A 24,202-nucleotide genomic window follows, 5' to 3' on the forward strand; every position below is an offset into this window, starting at 1 on the left:
TTTCCTAAACTGGAATCCTTCAGGCCGCCTCCTATTCAGGTATTCTTGCCAAAATACAAAGCCCAGCCAAAAAGGCTAGTGTAGTACATTTCTCGGAGAAGGCAATGGCAAGCCACTCCAGTACTCTTGCCTAGAAAATCCCATGGAAGGAGGGGCCTGGTAGGCTGCAGTCCGTGGGGTCACTAAGAGTCAGACATGACTGAGCGACTTCACTTCCACTTTTCACTTTCACACATTGGAGAAGGAAATGGCAACCCACTCCAGTGTTCTTGCCTGGAGAATCCCAGGGACGGGGGAGCCTGGTGGGCTTCCGTCTATGGGGTCCCACAGAGTTGGACACGACTGAAGCAACTTAGCAGCCGCAGCAGCAGCACATTTCTTGCCTTGGAGGGAAGGCAGGCAGTCCCCCAGGTCTCTTCTTGACTGAGTGGCAATCCAACTGGCTCCAGTCCAGAAAGCTGGCAAGGGCCAGAATGGAGATCACATTCAGGCGAGCAGTCGGCTCCACTCCCAGAAGAGTGGTCTACAGAGTGCCCCTGTAGGTACCATCTTATGTGGCTCCAGCTCCGAGGAGCAGTCTTTCTCACTTCACTTCAAAGTCTTTCAGTGTAGCTGATCGTCCCTGACACAGCTGTCTCAAAAGCTTCCACTTTGAGTGCGCACAGGGTTTTTTCTTTAGCTTTAGGAGTATTTGGTGGTACTCATCCTATCCTATAGAACGGGATAAAACCAGGACTTTCCATTTTAGAAGAGGTTGGAAGAGTTTTCCTTTTGCTATTTCCCTTGGAGGTGGGAGGGTAGCTCCTCCTATGGATGACCAGATGAAATGGTCAGCAAAGGAAGGCCACTTTGGAATCTCCAGACCCTTTTTCCCCAGCTCATCTGAGCTAGACATCAGAAGAATGCCTCCTCAAAACAAAAATCTAGGGGTTTGTCTAGAAGCTCTCTGCAAACGAGGCACTATTTATCAAAAAGTCTTTTTGATGCTATCTGAAATTTCAACTGTGTGGATCTGACAACGCTGAACTTGTTTCTGTCCATTCAGATTCTCTTTGAAAAAATATTTAGCTGGAGATGCAAAATTTTGGTAAGCAAATGTGAGGATGGATGATTCCTTGGTTATCTAGGTAATTCAACATGATGGAGCATCCAGTGGTTAAGACTCTGCACTCCCACTGCAGGGGGTGCAGGCTCAAGATCCCTGGTCAGGGAACTAAGATCCCGTCAGTCATGTAGCACAGCCAAACAAAGAAAAACGTTGGTTTGGGAGTAGACTTCTGAGAACACGGCACTCTCAGCACACATGCTCTACCACTGCTTGAGAGCTCAGGACTCGTGTGCTTTTCTGTGCTGTTTCAACCACCTTTGGGGGGGGTGAAGGTGTGCATAAATCCTCCAGTCCTGGATGCTCACATACAGACACAGTGAACTCAGATCAAATTCACATTCACTGAGAAATGAAACAGAAAAGAAAGTTGCACCATGGTACTCAGAAATGCCACATGACTTCCTCGGATTTTGTGTGGCCATACTTCACAGGAAATGTTTTGTATTTCCACTGTAGTTGGGTAAGTGGTTGGAAATGACAGTGGATTCTCAGTGAATGGGACGTGAAGCACTTGATTATTTTCTTCCCCCCATAGATGGAAGGAGACTTTCTGTCTTCCTGAGAAAGATGGGAGGAGAATGTCGCCTTGCCATACACAGGGATTTTTAAAAAGAATTCCCAGGAGTTCTAACTGAAGCCACTGCAGGTAGCTTGAGCCAGAACCCTCAGGGCTGGTCACAAGCCCTGCTGGTGGCCCTCCTTGGCTTTGTTTCTGCTGCTCAGCCTGGGTCAAGGCCATTCATGCCAGCGATTCAAAGATGCCTGGCTCTATCCCCATTGACACCCTCAAGACGTGGGTCTTGCTGGAAAATGGGAGGCTGGTCAGGGAGGAAAAAGAAACACTGGTTCAAAAAAGAAAATTGATGGAGTGGATCCCCAAGACCAATGGCAAGGGAGGCGACCCAGTAGGTCTCTAGTCTCAGCCATATTGTTATTATCGTCCAGTCATTAAGTGGTGTCTCTTTGCGACCCCATGGACTGCAGTATGCCAGGCTTCCCTGTCCTTCACTATCTCCCAGAGTTTGCTCAAACTCATATCCATTGAGTCAGTGATCCGACCTAACCATCTCATCCTCTGCTGCCCTCTTCTTTCCCAGCCATGACTTCAGGAAATTCCTTAGAAGATGACTTCACAGAGCCCTAGTCAGAATCACAATGACTGCTGGGTCAGCTGGGGAGAATTAAGCTCAAGAAATTTAACTAATGGAATTCAGTCACTTCAGTGCAATTAATTCAAGTTTCTTTTAACAGGATTTAATTTCTTGGAATTGTATCTGGATAATGCGCTTCAGCTGTGAGTCCTAGAGGCTGTTAGATCGAGTCTTCCTTCTTTGGGCTTCTGAGGGGAGCTTGCTCCCTTCTCCTCCTGGCATAGCCCCACCTTGCTGGTCTTCTTCAATCTCACAGGAGGGTGACTCAGGACCTGCTCAGGTCCAGTCCTTCCTTCCATGGTTGCCATGGAGTTCTTCCCAAAACAAAGCCGCTATGGCCCATTCCCCTATCAAATACCTAGAATGCTTTTTATGTATTATACATGAATACTATGCTAATAAGAGGGCCCTACTCAAGCTGTGATTTTTCCAGTAGTCATGGACAGATGTGAGAGTTGGACCATAAAGAAGGCTAAGCACTGAAGAATTGATGCTTTTGAACTGTGGTGCTGGAGGAGGCTCTTCAGAGTCCCTTGGACAGCAAGGAGATCAAACCAGTCAATCCTAGAGAAAATCAACACTGAATGTTCATTGGACGGACTGATGCTGAAGCTTCAATACTTTGGCCATCTGATGCGAGGAGCTGACTCACTGGAAAAGAGCCTGATGCTGGGAAAGATTGAAGGCAGGAGGGGAAGCGGGTGACAGAGGATGAGATGGCCAGATGGCAGCATCGACTCAATGGACATCAGTCTGAGCAAACTCTGGGAGATAGTGAAGAACAGGGAAGCCCGGCGTGCTGTAGTCCATTGAGTCACAAAGAGTCAGACACGACTGAGCAACTGAACAACAACAACTCACCCTTCAGGGCTCTTGTGCTGGCATTCCCAGGCCAGGCCTTAAGCTCCAGCCAGACCGGGTGGCCAGCTGTCAGGAGGCAGCAGCCCCCATCCTCTGCTGCCACACCCTCTCTCATGCTATGAGGCAGGACACTCTGCCTCCCATTCCCCGAAGCACATCTGAACTGCTCCATCCTGTAGAACCGTTCCTCAGCTGACCAACAGGAGGTGAGCTCCAGGCCCCTACACTGCCCTCCCTCTCTCACAACAGTCTCCACACTATCTCCAGCTCTCAGGACTGGAATCCTCATCCTTTCTTCCCCTTCCTTGGAGACAGACTGACCTGTCCCTCTTCTTCAGTAAGTCAGTCTGCTCCACAGGCTGCAGAACTAACCATCCAGGCTGCCGTCAAATCTAGCCCCACCACTGACTCACTGTGTGACTCCTGGCACTTCTCTCAATCTCTCTGCGCCTCAGTTGCCTCATCTGTCAGTGCACAGATGTGTCAGTTTACAGTTGCTTCAACTGAAAATAAAGATTACTACCTCCTGGTAAGGATTAAATATTTGTAAAGGGCACAGAACCGTGCCTGCTGTGCAGAAAATGCTACATGGGTGCTCAATTTAACAACAGACACACGCATACACATACCCCCTTGCAGTGTTAGCAGAGTCCCTTGCAAAGAGTAAGGGCCTCCCTGGTAGCTCAGTGGTAAAGAACCTGCCTGCCAATGCAGGTGACATAAGAAATGTGGCTTCGATCCCTGGGTCGGGAAGATTCCCTGGAGGCGGGCATGACAACCCACTCCAGTATTCTTGCCTGGAGAATGCCACGGACAAAGGAGCCTGGCAGGCTACGGGTCACAAACAGTCAGACATGACTGAAATATATAGTAAGAGCAGATATTATACTAAGTCTAGTCTTAATGTGAGTCCAAGTTAAGCAACTGGCCATTTCCCAGCACTGCTACATAAACAAGCCTAGATGATGGAAGATATATACACTGAGAGAAGAGGTGTCAACCTTGCTTCAAAAGGGGAAAGTGGTTTTCCAGCAGATCTCAGTAGCCCTCACTCTTCTTCCCTCCTCACCAATGAGTGTGCCCTGTTTGTACTCCCTACAACCACTCTATTCTGAAAACAGTTCCCATTATGCCATTCTGCGCTGCATCACTTGTAGGCTTAAACACGAATCAAAGAGATCCCAAACACTGAGAACGTTCCTATAAGCATGCTGGCAAATGTCCTAAATCTGTTGGGCCAGATGACAAACGTCCATCTCAGATCAGGGAAGCATCCAACTGACATGATGGGCACCATATGAGAAGAGAAGTTCCCAAAGCCTGATTGAGACCAGAGTACTCAGATCCACTGTTCATTTCCGTCTGGATGGGATTTGCAGGGAGGATGCAGTGTAGCCTGGGCCGCCGCCCTGCAAGCCTCTCTCCAGTGGCTTTACACCATCCTCGGTCTGATGCTAATTCAAGACAATGCCTCATCGCATCACAACAAATTAGCCACAGACACGCGATAGCAATCAACTCAGGGGGCTGTCCTGAATGCGGGCTGGGGGATTCCCTGTCTCCACGAGCCGCACGCTCCCACAGATGTTTCTAAAAGCCTCTTCCCAGAGGCCCATTTAGAGAGAAATTAAATGCAACTTTGACTTAATTAACGTTTTAAATGATAATGAATACAATGTAGATTCATAGGAGGCATTTACATTGTGTTGTAAAATTGATAAAAATTTAATAACTCTTTGTTAATAAGTTATGTCTCCCCAGACCCATAAAAGCCTAAGGCACTGCAAACTCCAGCCTGGGTCTAATCCAGGCTCCTGGTGCAGGTGGAGGAGGGAGGCAGAGATGGACTTGACATTTGCTCCAAGCCTGCTCTAATTCAAACCTCTGCTTGTTCATCAGGACTTTATTTCATACAGTAAAGGTCAGGATTTGGGCTCAAGGCACAGCCTTGACAAGAAAGCTCAAGTGAAAGGCGGGCTGGCCCTGGCATCTGTCGCCTACGATAGGGGAAGAGGCGGGAGATGGCGAGCCAACTGACCACATCTGCCCTCCACCATGGAGGTAAGAGGCAGAGTCCACTGCCTGGTGGTAGGAGCTGTCAGGGTGAGTATGGTGACAACTGGCCACTGTCCTGAAATAAAAATGCAAACATAATTTCCATGTCACCGTGCATAAGGACTGCTGTTTTGCTTACTTGTGGCACGCCAATGCCTTTTCCGGTTTGTCCTTGAAGAGCCCAGTCCCTTATTAAGGCATCATATGCCTGGGAAGCGAGGTGCCCCACAGACGGGGATGCACACAAAGCTCCCTCTCCTCTCCTCAATCTGACCATTCTACTTCTTGTCTCCCAGCTCTGTTTCAAAGGATTTCTTTTAAAAAGTTGGCTGCTGTTTGCCTACTGTTCCCTTTCTCTTTCACCTGCATGTGGCACCTCTTCACAGCGTATTTATCTTGAAGAATTCGATGGTACTATTTTTGAGAGAGAGAGAAAGAGGAGAGCACATCCCAGTCCCCAAATGCACGTCAGTTGCTTCACCTGACACTAGACCTGCGTCATAATAGAAAAAGCAGTTATTTATTATGAATAAAAACATGATTTGTATGGAGATGTCCTTAGAGATAGACAATTAAAAGGGTTCATTTCAAAGGACACTTGGCGCAAACGTGATGGTTGTCTTACAAAGTGCAAATTGTCTTACGGTGAGCTGACCACTGTAGGAAAGAACATGTTGTGTCACCCTGCTGCTGAATGTGGCTACCAGAAAATCAAGGGACAGACGTGGGGTTCTTCAGTCTTGCCTTCTACCAACAAAACTGCCCTAAGATTCCCATTGAGGTCCATTACTGTGAAATGATTAAGTGGTTTCCCAGGTTGAGTTGCCTTCCTGTTTTTCCCTTCCTGTGATGAAATGCAAATGGCCAAATCAGGGCACATGGGCCAAGCCTAAAGCGGTAGGGCAGAAGCCAAAGGTTACTGTAGTATTTGTAGCTGTAAACGGACACTGGGGAGGGAGAGAGGGATAAGGGAGAAAAAGAGATTCCACCAGCAAACGTGAATAAATGGGAGAGACTGTGGACCTAGAATGAATGGGTTTTTAAAAATACAGGGCAAACCATGATTTAGATTGACTTGGGCTGAGTGTGCTTTGCCTGTACTTTTTCTTTCTACCGCTGATGGTGGTCGTGGGAAGAAAGAGCCTTTGGTTTCAAGGTCCAGAGTAAAATAAACAAAATTTAGGATTGGGAGCTTGAGGAAGTCACCCAAAACTATACCTACAGAAAAGGACTGAGATAATTATGTGCTGCTGATTTTTAAAGGCAGCTTATTAAATTAAATCTCCCTGCAACAGGCATTGGTGACTGTCAGCACAGAGCGTGTCCTATTACAGACACTATTCTAGAGCTATTTGCACCCCTGTCCTAGTATCTGATTTTATATACTTCAAAATGTCATTAGTGCAGTCGAGTGACTTTAGTTCTATTGACAACATTAATTCTCTGCCTGTACAAACCAAAGGCTACTTGGGATAAGCTGATTTTTGTTTATTATCTCACAAGACTCAACATTACACTAAACTGATTTTGGTATTTCTCCCATCAACCTAATCGTATTGGACTTCTCCTCTTGACCAAACCATTAGAGTTGAATGCCTCCTTGTATTATATTTACACCCAAAAGAAAAGTTGTGCACCATTTAAAATTAGCTACAGCAATGCACAAGTGGGTGTATGTAATTGCGCAGGCTTAAACTATTAGTAAATTGAAAAGCTAGTGTGAGTGATCATACACGTCCTTCAGCTGAATCTATTTCCGAGTGCAAGTCTAAAGATCTATTTCTCTTTGAGTACATGATTAATTTGTTCATGCCAGGTTTACTGATGGTTTGCGGCCAGCTCATGTCAGGCAGACCTCAGCGGGTCTGAATCAATAGGGTCTTATGTTGTCACTGTATCATAATTTGGATTGTCCCCTTTCTATTAGACTTAACAATCAGATATCAGGCAAGGCTGAAATAACAAGAATAAATTCTAAACAGAGAAAAGACACTATTTTACAAAATTATATGGAAGAGAAGTGGAACCGATTAGAACTTTAATCTATATTTATGTGTGTGTGTGGATACTGTCAGACACACACACACACATATATATATGTTTGAGAGTACTAGAACATAGCTACTTGTGAAAAGTCTGGGGCCCATACCATCTGAGCATCTTTTAAGATAGCTGGTACTTTTGTTTAGGATCAGGCAAAGTAGAAACAGAATGATCCAAAAATGATGCACACCAATTCTAACCCACCATATTGCATGGTTCATTCCTGCCAAAAACAGAATAGTCTTGTGATGCATCCTTACTGGTCAGTTCAGTTCAGTTCAGTCGCTCAGTCGTGTCCGACTCTCTGCGACCCCATGAATCACAGCACGCCAGGCCTCCCTGTCCATCACCAACTCCCGGAGTTCACCCAAACTCATGTCCATAGAGTCAGTGATGCCATCCAGCCATCTCATTCTCTGTCGTCCCCTTCTCCTCCCGCCCTCAACCTCTCCCAGCATCAGAGTCTCTTCCAGTGAGTCAACTCGTCGCATGAGGTGGCCAAAGTATTGCAGTTTCAGCTTTAGCATCAGTCCCTCCAATGAACACCCAGAATTGATCTCCTCTAGAATGGACTGGTTGGATCTCCTTGCAGTCCAAGGGACTCTCAAGAGTCTTCTCCAGCACCACAGTTCAAAAGCATCAATTCTTCGGTGATTAGCCTTCTTCATAGTCCAACTCTCACATCCATACATGATCATGGGAAAAACCATAGCCTTGACTAGACGGACCTTGGTTGGCAAAGTAATGTCTCTGCTTTTTAATATACTATCTAGGTTGGTCATAACTTTCCTTCCAAGGAGTAAGCGTCTTTTAATTTCATGGGCCTTACTGGTCACTCCTTGTCTAACTTTTCTGACACTGCTTGTTAGGTCTTTTGTAAAGACCTCTTCCTTCTCTGCAAATCTTTTTGTCAGCACAGTGTTCACAGACATCTCACGAGTTCAATAGAAGGAGACATCTGTGAGAAAAGTGTGTGACTTAACAACACAGGGAATGTGTAAGGGGCCACACCTCCAAGGAGAGGTCCGCGGAGCAGGCAGGCCCTGCTGTTAGGAGGCAGATTTCTAAAACTGTGTGAACACTTTTAATATATCACTGCTCCTTTGGGAACTGGCTACTTCTTTTCCCACTTCAGAAAACACATAATGGGACTTTGCGTTTCAATTTAATGTCCTTTGAAAACAGAAATCTTTCCCCTTATAAGAAAAAAAAAAAAAAAAGAGGTAGAGGAGAGGCAAAAGAGGGCGAATCAGCGAGTCGCCAAAATACACTGGCTCAACTAGGAAACTGCGACCAAAGCAAGCTCCATAATAGTATAATGACCTTTAATGACTGTCTTGGGAAACAATACAGCCCCGGCATAAAAGACAAAGGGCAAAACCCATCATGGTTCTGCTGACACTAATTCAAGATGATTTTCAGAACAACTAAAGAATGTAAGAGAAGTAATCTGATCCGCCCATCTGACCTCACTTTGATGCAAGGGCCCTTCTGCTGCCATTTCTAATTGTCAAACCCTCTACGTCTCACATCTGTTCATATTTAATGAAAAGCCCACTCTCACCACTGCTTTTTGAGGCAACTAGCCCTGTCCAATGGGCACCACCCAACCCCACCACTAGCCAGGGGAGGCCGGGGATTGCTATTGGAGCTCTGCCAGCGGAATTCTGCATAGACATAGACATCCTTTAATTGGAGAAGAAGGGCTTGCGTGGGCCCACGGAGGGGCTCAAATTGAAATGGATTTTTCTAACTTATTATTAATGGTCAAAGGTGAGTGGACTCACACAGGGATGGATGAAATCTGCTTTTGTTTGAAGGAGTGACGACGGCGGGGAGGCTGATGAAACAGAGGAGGCAAACCACCCCCCTGACCTGTCAGTACCAGTTACGCCTTCGACACACAGCCCAGAGCTCCACATTCGCAACAGTGGGGCTGATGCTGGATGCATAGAAAGACAACAATCTCATGCCCGGGATGCTTCTGAGTAGATGGGACAATCCCACCCTTAATTCTTCTTCTCCTGGCCTCCATCAACACTTGGATTAAATTGCAGAGCTGAGAAATCCCTCCAATTATGGTATTGCCTGCATAAGACGGAAATTGCACATACTAGGCATCACGGGCCTCAAGCAGGGGACATAGATTTGCTGTGATTGGTAGAGGCAGCCAGTGCCAAGACATGACCACAGGCCTGAGTTTAGAGCCTGAGTGGCTCCTTCCTTTTCTCCACTAGATCTCTAGCCAAGGTTTTAGAGCCCAGTGGTTACTTCAAAATAGAAGTTGTGCCTTAGGCGGGTAACCGAGGGGGCTGATGCTTACACTTGCCGCCATCGATCAAAGAGATGCGGTCAAACTGGAGCTCACTAGAGCTCACGCCTCCACCACCCCTCCTCCCCAGCTCCTGGTCTTTGAACCTGGTGTCTTGCCACATATCACAGACAAACAAGTTCTTTGCATGGTTGTGACTGAGTTCACCTTGATGGTGTCATATGAACTGCAGAGATCTGTGATGAGAAGAATGGAGTAAGGGCACGTACTGTGGCATCTGAAAGATTTCAAAGGAAATTTCCTTTTGAGGATGTTAGGCCACTGTGGTTGGGACAGTCCAAAACACCTCTCACACTATATCTATTCAGTGTCACTGTAAAAACAATTAATCCTGTCCCTTGGCACTGTTGTGAAGGAGCAGCGAATCACAAACCAGAGACAATGATGATTCTCTGGTCCTAGATCAGACTTTTCCAGAGGCCCCTAAGACTGCTCCCAGCACAAATAATGTCTTAGACCTCAACTGTGAGTTCAAATATCAGCACCGGGATTGCCACACTCTGATGTGTACAGGGAAATGAGGGTTCCCTCGGCCCAGGACACCCCATGGATCACAGCCATACAAGCACACCACACTGGGCTCACCTTCAACACTAGCATGTGAGCCAGCTAGCTTCTCATGGGGATAAATTCTCAAGAGCGAACTGCTCTTCCCCCGCCTCCCCAGGGGCCAGAATGAAGTAACTGCTGCTGGTGAAAATTTAGTTGAACCAGCTCTGGGCACTTAGAAGAAAAGAGAATGGATAATATAGTTACCAACAAATATGGCGGGTGCTTTCAAGAGGAAGTGATGAACACAGAAGGATCATCTTCTACCGTTCATGCTACAAAATAAGGTGACAGCCACCCCTGAAGGGTATCCAAGTCCTCACGCAAACCACAACCTCCTCTGCCCTTAGAAGAGGACCCTCAGTGAATAAGCTGCGACTTTCAGTAATATCACCTACCAATTGCGTCAGTAAAACACCAGCAAAGTCTGTGCTGAAGGGGAGGAACGGGGGTGTGGTGAGGCTCAGACATGCCAGCTGCCACTACAAGACCACAAGAGACTCTGTAACACCTCTGAGCTGTGGCGGGCAAAGACTGACCCCAAGGACTGCACGATGGATGCAAGGAAACCAGGGAGATTCTTGGCTTATGATTTTTGCTGTTATTCAGAATCAGAACTGCTACAAGACAGCTTAGTCAAACAGGGGAAAAAGGAAGTTAATAATGGACTGATCCTTTGAATGAATCATCATTGGGAGGAAAAACTCTAGAATCTACCAGCCTGTAAGGGTTGGCAGATTCAGAATATTCTTTTTCAGAGTATTAGGAGGCAATCCGGTACTAGAGGAATGAGATACAAGTTAGGGAGACACTGAGGGAAACCCTGTTGTATTTTGGAAAGTGTCTAAGCTCTCTAAAAGCAGTTGTATGCCAGAGTTGGCTTGTTCTCTCTACATTGTTTTCCTACCTCCTTTCAACCCAATCCAATGTCTAACTCCTTTCCCCAAAGAGTAAGGTGTACATTTCCATGCATCTCTGTATCAATTCAGCATTTGATGTACTGTCACATTAATTTCTTTAAAGGAGAGAGGAATAATGTCACTGGATTATAATATCACAGCCGGCACGCTCTTACAAGAAACGTAAGTTCACAGAACAGGGAGGGAAGCCTCCCCAGCACACACAGAGTGACACAGGCAGCGAGGGCAACACGTCACCACATACAGCGGGAGGAAAACACACAGCACCACAGGGCACGACACGAGACGGGGATGAGGCCACAGACAGCACAGACACGGAACTCCGTGTGTTGGGGTTAAACTTACAGGCATGGAAAGTGGTGGAGCAATCACTAACAGAGACAGAAGAAAGTGGGAAGGCTCTCTCAAGGGTGTCCACGTTAGCACGCACACGGCCTGACATGCACGAGCAGTCACGCTCAGAACGTCCGCAATCAAAACAACATGCCCGTCTCATTCTCTTGTAGATGGACATCTTGGCTATAACCACAGGGGTCGGATGGGAGGAGAGGAAGAGCGGTAGTTAATGGCAAAGTCACACACAGCAAGGCAGCTGGAGGGAGCTGAAGGGACTGAACACAGGTCTTACTTCACAGTAACAGTCTTGACCCAGAAATAAGAAAATGCAGAGAGTCTGTTGGTAACAGTTTGGTTGTACATCGAAAAGAGCAGAGAAAGTATCAGTGGCCTGTAGAGTCCTCCCAGGCTGCTGTGTATTATTTTTCTCCCCTATGTAAAGCAAGTGACCACAGGAGGGGATGGCTGATGACAATAGGGTTGTTGGATAAGAAGCAGCACACGTTAGAGACAGCAAAAACACAACCAACATTTTTCCCCCCTGGCATGATTAATACAGGAGGACAAGTATACACACAGCCAATCAATTAGTTCCTTATTGGGTACAATAAATTTTTTTTTGCAAGATGCAAGAATATCTAATATGTAGGCTTTCTAATTTCCATCCATTTCTGGGCATTAGGCAGAGGCTGGGACAAGCTTTCATCAAATTAGATGCGAAACGATTACATGTTAATATCGAATCTGAGGATGCCTCTGTTGAACTTCCCCAGAGTGAGTTTACATGATGCCTACAGGAATTTAAATTTACTCTTGACAGAACAAATATTCAAATCTGTCCATGTAAGAAATGCAGCTACTCAAGGCGAACGCTGCATATTTGACATTAAAAGCATTTCACAAATAAGAAATCACCAAAAGCATATGAGATGTTGGTCTGTTGGAATGCACTAAGCTACTCATGGGTGTATTTTCTGCTTACAGCTCAAAGAATTTGAAAATCGCATCTGCTTTTCTCTCCTCACCCACCAAAAATTCAGAAAGCTATAGGGTTATTGGTTAACAGTAATTTTTTCCTATACAGAAAATATTGGCCAGCATAGATGAGAAATTACAAAACATGAGATGAAAGAATAGATCCCACGTAAAATATCTTACTGAGATCTGCATGAGGCCTTGAGAGCTTGTCTTAAGCTACTATCATAGGTTCTGCCCTGCCTGGGAATTCAACTTGAGTGCTAACCTACAAAACTTGTTGGACCCCACTGTTCCAGTTCTCAAGGCCCTTCACCTCCACCCTTCAAGCCAATTTAGATTTCAGAACAACGAGAAGCTTTTGTACCTCATTTTGATGCTACAGCAGGCAAACGTCATGACTTATCCTTAGCTCATGCCTGCCTGCTCCTCTCACAAGATGGGAGAAGAATTCAAGTTTAATCCAAGCATCACAGCCAAATAGTCAGCTAGCCCGGAGAGGTGTTATTCCCTGTGCCAAAACCTTTCATTTTGAAAGTCATTTTTCCCCCATTTTTTTTTTTTTCTTAGTGGAGAAATGGTTGCACTCTTACTTTAAAATATGGCTAGTGGTTTTGCCCTCTTTGAATGTTACCGTCACCAGGAAGAGAGGTTTAAATCTCTCCAATGGGTCAAGTCCTGTTCTAAGACCTTTATGACTTGCCATCCAGTCTATTTGTCAAGCAGGGGGAGCGCTATGATTGTGAGGAACAGGCACTGGGGAGATGAATGAGAGAGCTCTTCAGCAGCAACTCCATTCCCGTGGTCTCGGCTCGCACTCTAGCGACAGGTTCTGTTAGCATCCTAGCTCATCAGTTGTTCAGGTCATCACCATGCAGCCCCAGCCCTGTTCGATGCATCATTCCTGAGCTTAGCTTTTACAAAGAAAAAAAGAAAAAATTCCACTATAGCATTTGAATCAGAAGAATTTAGAAGGCACGGTATGACTGCCCAGACGCCCCAAACAGCAGTTGTTGAAGTCAAGAAAGGGAAAACAGTCTTCAGTGGAAGACATGAAAATCAAGTCATTTTAAATGCATCCAGATCTGGTGCCCAACTCACAGACCACTTGCTTGTTTTTTCCTTCTCAGTTCTTTTACTGGAAATATTGACTTGTTATTTACACAGAGGAGGGAAACGAAGACGATTTTTTGTTTCGCTGTAGATAAATTGTTTTGAAAAAAAATTTTAATCAAATGCTGTAGCAGAAGAGAAGCCCATCAAACTCTGAAATGCTATGCTTCTCATTAGCAACAGTGCCTGGTTTTCGTTTTCATACTGCCATTTTGGGTTCATACACAGTAATAGATTCTGACACATTTATAGGGGAAAAAAAGTTCTTATATGTATACTGTCTTTAAGGACAAGGGGAGGGAAAAGGGGATGGAATAACTTTTGAAATGGTTTTGTCAGGGGTAAACCCATCATAATGGGTGATTGAAACCTCCTACTTGATAAGGGTTCAGGAGGAAACACAAACTTCAAATCAGTGCCTCTCGGGGACTGTTTGCAATTGTTACTGTTGGCTCTTCTGGAGACCATGCATTGTTCTAAAATTTCATAGTGTTAGCATGCAGGAACAGGCTGAAACTGGTAATCAAAGCAGCAAAAAGGAAAAAAAAAATTTTTTTTTGCTATAAGAAGATTAAATGTTAATTGTCAGCACTCACATTCCAAAGCAGCATGTGCATAAGAAAGAAAACATGCTATTTCTTGTCATTCCTTCCCAGTCATCAGTTTTACAGTCACACCAAATCCAAAATAGAAATCTCAGGAAACAAAGAAGCACCACCACACACACACACACACACACACACACACAATCAGCAAGAATGATCAATGAGAGGCTGAAAGACAAGACAGAAACAGTTAAAAATGACTGAGCCCCACACGCTGATAAACCTTTGTGAATTACAGCGTCTAGACCAATTAGGTGCCACCAATTAGGAGGCTGGCACTTTTACTTCTGAAATAGTCCATTTTCACTGATCCCCCATCAGGTGTCTTCACCTATATACTTCTGGGTCCACTTTCTTAAAAGGTAAGGCCCATTCTGACCTCCTTCTAGTGACTGTGATCCACTGGACTTGAAGGATATTATGTCCCAGCCAGGAAGAACCTTCTGCTGGGCCATGTTATAAGTCACAAATAGGCTCTTCAATTAAAAATGGATGAGGATGTGTCTCTCTTTTAGTAGCCGTTCCAGGAGAAGTAGATACTCTGCGTGTAAAATTATACTTTCAAGTCGTAAAATAACATTATATCAAAAGTAAGTCATGGATCTCCAACTTCAGAAAACACCGTCCCTCATCCTCCTCGACTCTCTCTCTCTGCTTCCTAATCCTTCGTTTTTGTTTTAGTGAATCGAGGCTGTTTTATTTCCATGTCTCCATGATTGTTTCCTCTTTTAGAGCTGATGTAGGTTCGAAGGTTAATTTCAGATATCAGAGTGCCACTTAAAACTCCCAAGGTTAGGTTTCAAAGGGCAATTGTGAAAGTTTCAGTATTTATTTAAAACAGAAGTTAAGTTTCCTATCCACTCCCTGGCCACATAGAGTGCCCTCTCTCCTCTGGTATTTGATGATTTTTCTTTTTTCATCTAGTCACCTAATGCTCTCTTCCCCAATCTCCATCCTCAGAAAAGGGAGTTTTCCACAGGATCTCAATGGTAATGCTAAGTAGACCTGTGAGGACATCTAGTGGATTCGTGTGGAAGAGCAGCTAGTTAACAGACCACCCAAACAAGCTGGGTGAAGATGCTGCGGGCCTCTAAGAATTGAATCCTGCAGTGTCATGTCAACTCAATGGCTTCTCCCAATCCACAGAAGATTTTTAAGGGAGAGCTAGGATGAAAGCGAGAGAGATTCCAGGACATGGTCCTAGAGTGGTCAAAAGTGGCAGCCTGCATGGGCTGTGCAGTCACGGCCCACAGAGTAGGACTGCTTCGGCACCGGCTGGCTGGGTCTCCTTAGAGCCCTGTTACAGCTTCCTGAGACAGGGAACAGACAAGAGTGTGTCACGGAGAGGTGTCCATGACACAGCTACATGTCATTACATTTCAGCGTTCTTGAAACTTTATGCTTAATTAATTGTCCCCATCGACTGGCTTAACTCTGGGAAAGCAGAGAAATATAAGCCCCTGGAGACTCCGTTTTCTCTTTGGCCCACATCATAAGGTTCTTGTTCTTGGACTAGTGCCACAGATTCAAAGAGGTTATGTGGCTGCCAAGAATTAGACCCTAGGTCTCACCTTTCTCCTCTAAGAACTCTGTCCTAGCAGTTTTACAATTTAAGAAAAAGCTTTTATGTCCTTTCCCTCACCATGATGAAGTGCATATTCATCCAGTACTTCCATTATGACTTCCTAGTGCTATTTTTAGAGACAAAAGTATTTTCCTCATGGACATCATCAAAGCTGTTTACTCAAGTGTTGAAAACTGGAAGATTTCTCAGACTTACTCTTGGACAAATTTTCTGATACATGCAAAGGTCTTGATCATGAGAAAGGAAACCTGTAGAGAAGGGGCTGCTGTAGATTAGCTTAGTTACTGCTCTTTCCTTGTGTCAAGCTGACAGTTGTCAAGTTCAGGTGCTCTGCTGGTTAGCCCTGCAGAGCCAAGCTTGGAATAGAAGAGGGAGTTGGACTCCATCCCGTTCTCACACCATCTGCCTCCTGAATCAGCAACCAAATTGTCAGCCAATTTCCAATTGGAGAATCTTAATTTCCAGGGTGGGCTGGAAGGGGCAGGAAAAGCAGTGCTGGACTGAAAGGTTCAGGTGGAGTTTTCCAAGTGCTGGGAAAAAAGTGTTTTAGGTTTCAAATGGAGCAATTCAAGGCAAGACTGGAGTGGAAGAAAAAACAAAACAAAAACCTGCTCTTCAATTCAGACTGCAACTTCATGTTTAAAATCAGTCCAATGAAGGATGGATTATTTGCTGAAGGCTGAACTCTAGAGCTGCTCTTCGTATGCTTGGCAGCAACTAAAATTTTAAATCAAAATATCCATGGAAGAAAAAGTCCACTGAGGTGTAAGACGGAGGCATTTGTTTGATGGAACAATGGGAATCTGAGAGCATTCTTTCAAGTCCTATAAACGGGGAGTGATGTCTTCACTTGGTGAAATTCTCCAATTAGCTTCTGGAGGGAGGAGAAAGACCTTCCCAGGTAGTTTTCCAGGAAAGGAAATAAGGGAACAAAAAAGCTGGTTAATGACAGCAGCAGAGAGCACACTGAACTAATAGGGTGATCCTGCCCTTAACGCTGTACTGTGGCTGGAGAAGACAGAAGAATTTGGCACTAGAGTTGTTTGCGGACTGACACCGTGGTTTCCCTCCACTAGATAAAGTAGGCAGCTTGGCAGGAAGGAAAGCCATCCATGTCCCAAGCCATTTTTCAAGATGTTCTGCAGATAAAGGGAGCCACAGAGCCAATTCTGACAGAATTTTGCCCCAAACTGAAGGTCACTCTTGTTTTGCTGGTACACAGAGTGTTCCATACCCTCAAACAACTAGCCCAAACCAGATGACCAACTCTCTTCTTCTTCTGCAAAGGAGCAAGAGAGAACCAGGTCCAGAAACATCTCCTCCACATCCAGGACTGCTGTACTGAATGGGTCTATAGGTTGGGTCTCTTGCACACGAGGAAAGATGGATGCTTGTCGCTGGTGCCATGGAAAGCAGCACCGTTCTAAGGCGCACACGGAAACACTGGCCTAAAAGGTCCTCATCAATTGCCACATCTTGCTGGGAGAGATGGTCCAATTCTCTGAGTAACTTAGGGCTCAAAGACTTAAATTTACTCATCCAGGCTTCTACACAGCTCATTAATAAACTGGAACATACTCTTTGAGCCATCCCTTTCTGCCTTAAACAAATAAGCAGATCTTGCAAGATGTCTACGTATACAGGAACTAGGTATGTCCTAGTGGGTATTGCTGATGGAGAAATTTTTAAAGCAAAGGTACTTCACAGACTATAGAAAATAATTACCACTGTGGAAATACTTGTCTCCAGTAAGGCAATTTAGGTACTTACAGTCCCAAAGTTGGGTGTCCAATTAATTCTCTCTCAAGCACTTACTCGTGTAGAGAGAGGCACGTATGGTGTAATAAATACATCACTCTATATATCTCTATGCTTATATATAAAAATGTACATTTTTACATATAAAGTACTGGTACATATCATATATATATCACAACATGGGAATACATATGTAGCATATGTGTTTCCTTCAGGATAGGAATTCAAGTTTAATAGCAGAGGAGACCAAGTATAATTTATCAAAGGCAAGCATGACAATGACCCCCAATTGATGAGGCTTCTAGAGCTAGTGGTAATTACCTCAGCCGACTCAGTGTCCCCTCAAGGTCCCTGAGACAAGGCCTTCAAGAGAAACACTGTTGTCAAGGTCTTATTTTCAAGTGGAAAAATAAGACAACGCCAGAAGCTGGCAAGAGGTTGGCAGGGGGCGGGGTATGGGGGGCAATGGAGGGGGTGGGAGGTGGATGAATAGAGAGGGGTTCCCTGCTCGCAGGGTTCTCCAGCTCCAGGCTACTCTGCAGACCGAGTTGGGGCATGATGTCACTGCTACATGCAACATGAATACCAAAAGAAAAAAGAAACTGCAACTGCACAGAAAATAAAAGAAGTATCTCTTCTAGAGAAAGACAAGGGGAACTGGACTCTGGGCTGCTGGGAACCCGTTTTACTCACAATATATCACTACCAGTGTGCAGTTAAAATAGAGTAGGGGCCGTATTCCAAGGCAGCAATGAGAAAAAAAAATAAATCAAAAATACGTCAATGATTAGAAGTAAAAGAAAAGTCCTTCAAAACACAGCAATTTAGAACATGACTTGTCCCCTAGGGGTCCACCTTTTGGCAAACTTTTAGAAGCTGGGGGAGAAAAAAGGAAATCATTAGACTGGATTTGTTACACAGAAAAAGAAAATGAGTAAATAGCAGATTCTGAGAACTTGCTCCTTGGCCAGACAGCTGAATTTGACTCTCTTCCTGGATGGAGAACTATGAAAAAATGGGAAAAAATGCAAAAGTTAAACTATACTACCACAGAATTTCCAGAGACAGAGTTTCCACACTCAATATTTCTCCAGGTAGTATGACATAAGACGTTTAAGGCTGAACGAAGGTGAATGGGGACGTTGGGGCTGGGGTGAGGAGCTTTAGAAAGGGAAAAGCGAGGTTGGGAGGGGAGGGTTAGAAAACAATAAAATCCAGGGATGTCATCAGCTCTGCCCTCCCAGAGACATATTATTCCAGGATGAATTATTAATCCTTGGCCTACCAGGTTTGGACAATGGAGCATGGGTCTGCTGCCCTCTCCAACTTAGGGTTACAGGCAATGTGTATTCAAAGGCAGGAAACCACCCCGACTAGTATGCATTATTAAAACTTCTAGCTCCTTCTAATAAAAGTTTCTTTGCAACCCAAATCTATCTTTCCCAATTTCCTAACCTGCCCAGCATGCCCAGGGAAGTTCAAGTTTAATCACTCATTTTATTCTAACCACCCTGCACACATATGCATCTGCATCCCACCCTCTGTAACACAGGCTGCTATGGTCTTTTAATGAGGAGGAATGGTACGTGGGCAGTACTGACTGTTATCAAGCATCAGCCTCACAGCTGAAGGCCTCCATGAGGCCCAAAAGGGGAGAAGGGTGCAGAGAGAGGGAGCGAGGCCCTGTCTCACTGCTTGGCTCTGCAGGGACAGTCCTTCTGTAGCAGTCTGTGCCGCCCTCTAGGATGGGAGATTGTTCAATTCACTAGCTGAACCAATGTTAAAGGTAATGAGAGGAGAATTACTTCAAACAACTACATCCCTCTTTCTCCAGGATGAAGCTAAAGTCAGCTGCCGCTTGCTTGGACAAATATCCTAGAGGCCAAACCCTCGTTTCCAGGGACTTAAAAACCTGACTGCTGGGTTCCACGTCAGTGCCCAGTGAGGAACATGTCAGCATCCGAGCAGGAGTCAGAGATGCTCGTTCATTCCCTGCCATTTCCATTCTCGCCTCCCTAGAGCCTGTTCTCTGTCTAGTCACCAGGGAGATTCTTTAAAACAAGAATTGATGATATCATTAACTTGCTTAAACTCTTGAAATGACTGTATTTATTATAGGACTAAAACCCAAGATTCTTCTCATGGCCCCTGCCTGACCTCATCTCCTACCAACCTCTCCCCACCAGCTTCATTGGCCTTCCTGCCTTTGCTCAAACACCACCAACTTATCCCTGCCTCTGCCCATGCTGTTTACTTGGACTGGATCTCAGCTTCAGCATCATCTCTCAAAGAATGCCTTCCAGACCTTTCTGGCTAAAGCAGAATCCCCTACAAGATCCCTCACACTTTCAGGAGTCTTCTCTCTCTTCAGAGCACTTGTCTCTCTCTGAAGGTATTTAATTATTGCTATGCTCACTGCTTATCTCCATTCACTAGAGTGAAGATTCCAGGAGGGCAGGGACTTCTTATTCGCTGCTCCCTCGCTGGCACCAAGAAGGCACTCAAACACATGTGAATGACTGACCAACAAGTGAAAGGAGCCTTGCCATTTCACTGATACCCCATGGGGCCAGATTCTCTGGCAAGTATCTGATCAAGGGTTATTGGCATTAACACTCTCCTGCATTCCCCAAACCTCTCCACTACAAGGGTTTTCTGACAAGGGTTCATCTTATTATACTGTTTCTCTCCCATGTACTTCTGCCTTGGGATGGATGTTGTGTTCCTTCTGATGGAAGCGATCTAGGCAATGCCTGGTCAACTGAGCTGTGTTTCTATGTTTCCAACCAACCGTGCTGAGCTGAGTGGGTGCACTGCCCAGTGAGAAGGGCCTTTAGAGTTATGGAGTGTGGGGAACTGGATGAGAAGTGAGTTTGTCCTGTGTCTTTACAGGATTTTAGATGCTCTTCCTGGTAGGCGGCCAGAATTAGAGAATTCTTAGGCTCCAAGAAGTTAGAGGTATGGATACTCTGCATGGTGAGGTGTCAGAGATGGGTGAAGGAGACCATGTGTTAAGTCAGTGGACCGAAGCTGCCCCAAGCTTGGGAACGAGCCCTAGAATATTTCTGAAGAAACTTCTCTAGACCAAGAGGGCTTCCCATGAGCATTTGCCACAAGACTGACACAAGCCCATGTGTCTGCTTGTGAAAAAGTATTTTGTGGGGTGATTTTTTATCATTGAGTTCTTACTCTTCAGATCCAAGATCACTCACCTTGCCCTTCTCTCTTACAAAAAAGACTAGGGAACAGCATCAAGAGAGGTCTTCAGGTGAGCCTGAACCCCTGCCTGTTGGATCTGTGTGATCTCATCAATCTCATCCTCCCACTAAACTTGGAGCCTCATTTTCCTCTTTCTGTAAAATGGAATTAATAATACCCACTGACAACTACGCAAGGTTATGCTGAAGATCAAAGATAATAATGATCGTAAAGAGCTCAAGAGCTCTGGAAACAAAATCACCATGGGAAGGAAGGAATCACTATTGTTGTTTTCTCCAGGGTTGTGAACAACTTCTATTAGACAATGCAATGTAATGACTATAAGCTTTACTTGACGTCCTAGTGCTTTAGGTCAAGAGTTCACCACCTACCATTCCTGATCTACCATATCCTCCTCAAGAAGTCCCACTGGCTGCTTTGGAAGGAGTTTGAGACGAGATAGGGCAGCAGCTGTCGAGCCCAACCTAATCCATCCCAAAGAGCAATGGTGTTTGAGGTTTGGTCACCAGGCAACAGTATATAAAGTCCACTGGTGATGACCAAGTTCTTCCCTTAGGCCAGTCTGAGGGTATCACAACTGAAAACTGACCTCTGGTAACCAATCCAGCAAGGATCCCAAGTGGAAAGAGAGTCAGCTCCCAAATCCTCAGACTCAGTTTCCCTTCAGCCCTAGCACAGCCACCTTTACACTTGACAGCCCCTAGTCCACTGAAAATCACCATGCGAAAACATTCCCTCCTCCAGGGCCTCGGCTGCCCTCCATCTCAAACATAGATCGCATTTGCTGTGCTTGATGGACACAGCTACCTAGGCATCCCTTTAGAGTCAAGAAGTGGGGATTAGGCATGAAGCTCACACCAAGGTGTTGATGGTGGCGATTTTCCATCCTCTGCTCTGATCAAGTGAGGACAAGTATTTATTTCATGTCTCTTTAAACTGTGGGGTGAAACATAAACATATTCAAGAACCCTCTTGATGTTTAGTGTTTCTTTAAAAAGAAAGGGAGAAGGGAAATGAATTGGGGGAAAAGAGGAAGGAGAGAGGGAGGGAAGGGGGAAAGAAACACTACTTACGCCGTTTGCAGCCGCATTTTTTTATCCTTTTGGGATCTGTGATGTCATCATGACAAGCCTTGCAGTAAAAAAATGCCCTGGAGAGAGAGAATGGAAAAACTGACACATTTCATAATCCACCCAAGTGAAATGAGGACCACATTTCCTCCACCGTGGTGCCAAATTAATGAAACACGCCAGCACTAATTTCCTTTAATCTTCTGAAAGGTTTAGACATTCATAGACGGAAATGTTTGTTGCAAGACCATTTACTTCAAACACAGGATTCTGCAATTTGAGTTAGTGCTTCTTTTCATAAACTTTTATTTGAAAAGGAGCTGGGAGAGGGTTTGCTGATGTGACACACCACGTCTGCCCTCCCCTCTTTCACTTTGGAGAACAGCCCTCAATGCCACTCATTAGAACACTTGGGCAACCAGCTCTGGGTCCTCGGTGGAGGTTAAATACATCCCTGACGTCCTCATGGTCTGATCAAATAGGTATTAAAAGGGCACAAGGATGACATTCCTCAGTCAAATAAAAATATCAACCTTGTCACTTTGAAAGCATGTTCTCTTGTCAGCCAAGGTAAGCAAGGTTGAAGAAGAAGGGAAACTCATGGGGGTCCTCTGTCACAATCCTTCTGGGATTTCATAGCCCATATTTACTCCCAAACAGGCCGGACCCACTCCCACACTCTCTGGACCTGAGAATGTTGCATCAATGAAGGTTTTCTTCTTACTAAGGAGCACAGTTCATTTGACCCCAGGGATCGGTTGGGCAGAGGGTGTTATAGGGTTAGGGTAGAGGACTAAACCTGGGTAGAAAGGAGACCCACAGGCAGCAATCAACAAGAAAATCCCCTCATGTGACTCAAGTGTCAACATGTGATTACAAGGTGCATTGGCTGTGTTGGAGATATTCTGGATGAGACAAAGCAAGGTCACTGGAGCACTGTTTAAAAGGGCCTGGAAAAACAGCACTGGGGGCCTGTATCCTTTCAGTACTGGGGAGGGGGGTGGGTACTGTGATAATGATAAAATTTACTGGAACAACCTTCTGAATAAGGAGACTAACACAATTTCTGGCTCACCACCTTCATCACTCACAACATGCAACTGAACACCAAGGATAAACATGGTCTTTCCTTGACCTAGGCTATAAAGAAATAAACACATTTCTGGACCATGTTATTTTCGGTTCCGTTTTGTTTTTCATAGGACTTCATTTATGTTTGGCACTGACTAAAAACCAACTTTAAGACTTTGGGATCTGGAAGAGATTGTGTAGATCTTGCAGCCAAAGTCCCTGGGACTCAGTGTCCTCATCTGTAAATCGAGGATGTTGTCATGATCTGCCCAAAGTCATCCTATCTAGACCTTAGCCGACTCCAGGACTTCTAAAGTCAAGCCCAAAGCTCTTTCTACCTTAGCAGCTCAACCACTGCTTAAAATGCCAGATCTCAACCATCTTGCCAAAAACATAAGGTAGCTGATTGCTTGCCTGAGTGACAGTGTGGCTAAGAACCCAATCAGTGATGACTTGCCTTGAAAGGGGAAGGACAGGAAAGGAGGAAGCAATTTTTCTTTCACTTCCCTTGGACATTTTCTCCCCCATTTGATGTTTCTATACATAATAATAATTGTAACAAAAATGCATATATAGAGCACAGATTATAGCCCAGGAGCTGTTTTAAGCATGTTATAAGCATTAACACATTAACATATTTGATTCTCAAACAATCCTTTGAAAGAGATACGATTATTATCTCTGAATTACAGATAAGGAAACTGAAGTCCAGAGAGGTTAAGTGGCCTGCCCAAGGTCACAAAGAGAAGAGTAGCAGAGCCAGGATTCGAATTCACACAGTCTAGTGCCAGAGCCCAAGGTCTAAACACATCTCCACTGAAGAGATGGTGAGACAATGGTGGGTCTGAATAGATGACTAAAACGGTAAAGTATGATTTTTTACGAATTAAAGCTGGATTCTGAAAACGAAATATGCAAAGGGCCAGACATGTAAACTTAACGAGTGAAATGGGGGTGGAGGGGCCTGTGGTGACCTGGAGACGCACTCCCCCCAGCTGAAGGCAGAGTACCTAAGCTCCAGCTGATTCTTGCTAAGAGACACTTCTCTGCACTTCCCCACCAGTCTTTGCCTTCCATGCTCACCTGGCAAAGCCCTGCCCCTCCGTACACCCGTACTCAAGCAGCTGAGCCTTGCTGGGGAAAGGAACACACCGCTGTGCCAACTGATTTCACTTTAAATCCATGGCTGTGCATGCCAGGGACCTTTTCACACTTCTCGGGATCCCCTGCCTCATACTTCCTCCTCCCATGTCAGCTCTCTCTCCTCTCCTCACCACTCCCTCTCCTCCTCACCCCACTCCTTCTCCAGTTGGTGACCTTGCCCCATCCATCATCAAGACGAGATTTGCATCCTGCAAAGCTGGCCTTTAGGGTCTCCTTGTCCTCAGGTTTCCTGTTGTGTTTGGCCAATGGGAGGGGCTGGCAGGAGACTGGAGGGTGAAAAGTGGTAG

The 24,202-nt window shown here is 45.2% G+C and overlaps 1 protein-coding gene across 15 annotated transcripts in view; it reads right to left on the reverse strand.

Annotated features, from left to right (window-relative positions):
* KCNMA1 (potassium calcium-activated channel subfamily M alpha 1) overlaps positions 1–24,202 on the reverse strand; it is a 775,740-nt gene that overhangs the window by 121,903 nt on the left and 629,635 nt on the right. For 11 of the 15 annotated variants that reach the window (XM_088842055.1, XM_088842056.1, XM_088842054.1 and 8 more), the window contains one exon: positions 21,684–21,760. In XM_088842055.1, coding sequence (XP_088698181.1) covers positions 21,684–21,760 — 77 coding nt within the window. Of the gene's footprint in view, positions 1–11,364; positions 11,539–21,683; positions 21,761–24,202 lie in introns of all 15 variants that reach the window. The other 4 variants (XM_088842052.1, XM_088842058.1, XM_088842053.1 and 1 more) reach the window with 1 other exon arrangement.

The sequence above is a fragment of the Moschus berezovskii genome, chromosome 12 (assembly GCF_049115385.1).
Source record: "Moschus berezovskii isolate FMDL1 chromosome 12, NW_MosBer_1.0, whole genome shotgun sequence".
Lineage (NCBI taxonomy): Eukaryota > Metazoa > Chordata > Mammalia > Artiodactyla > Moschidae > Moschus > Moschus berezovskii.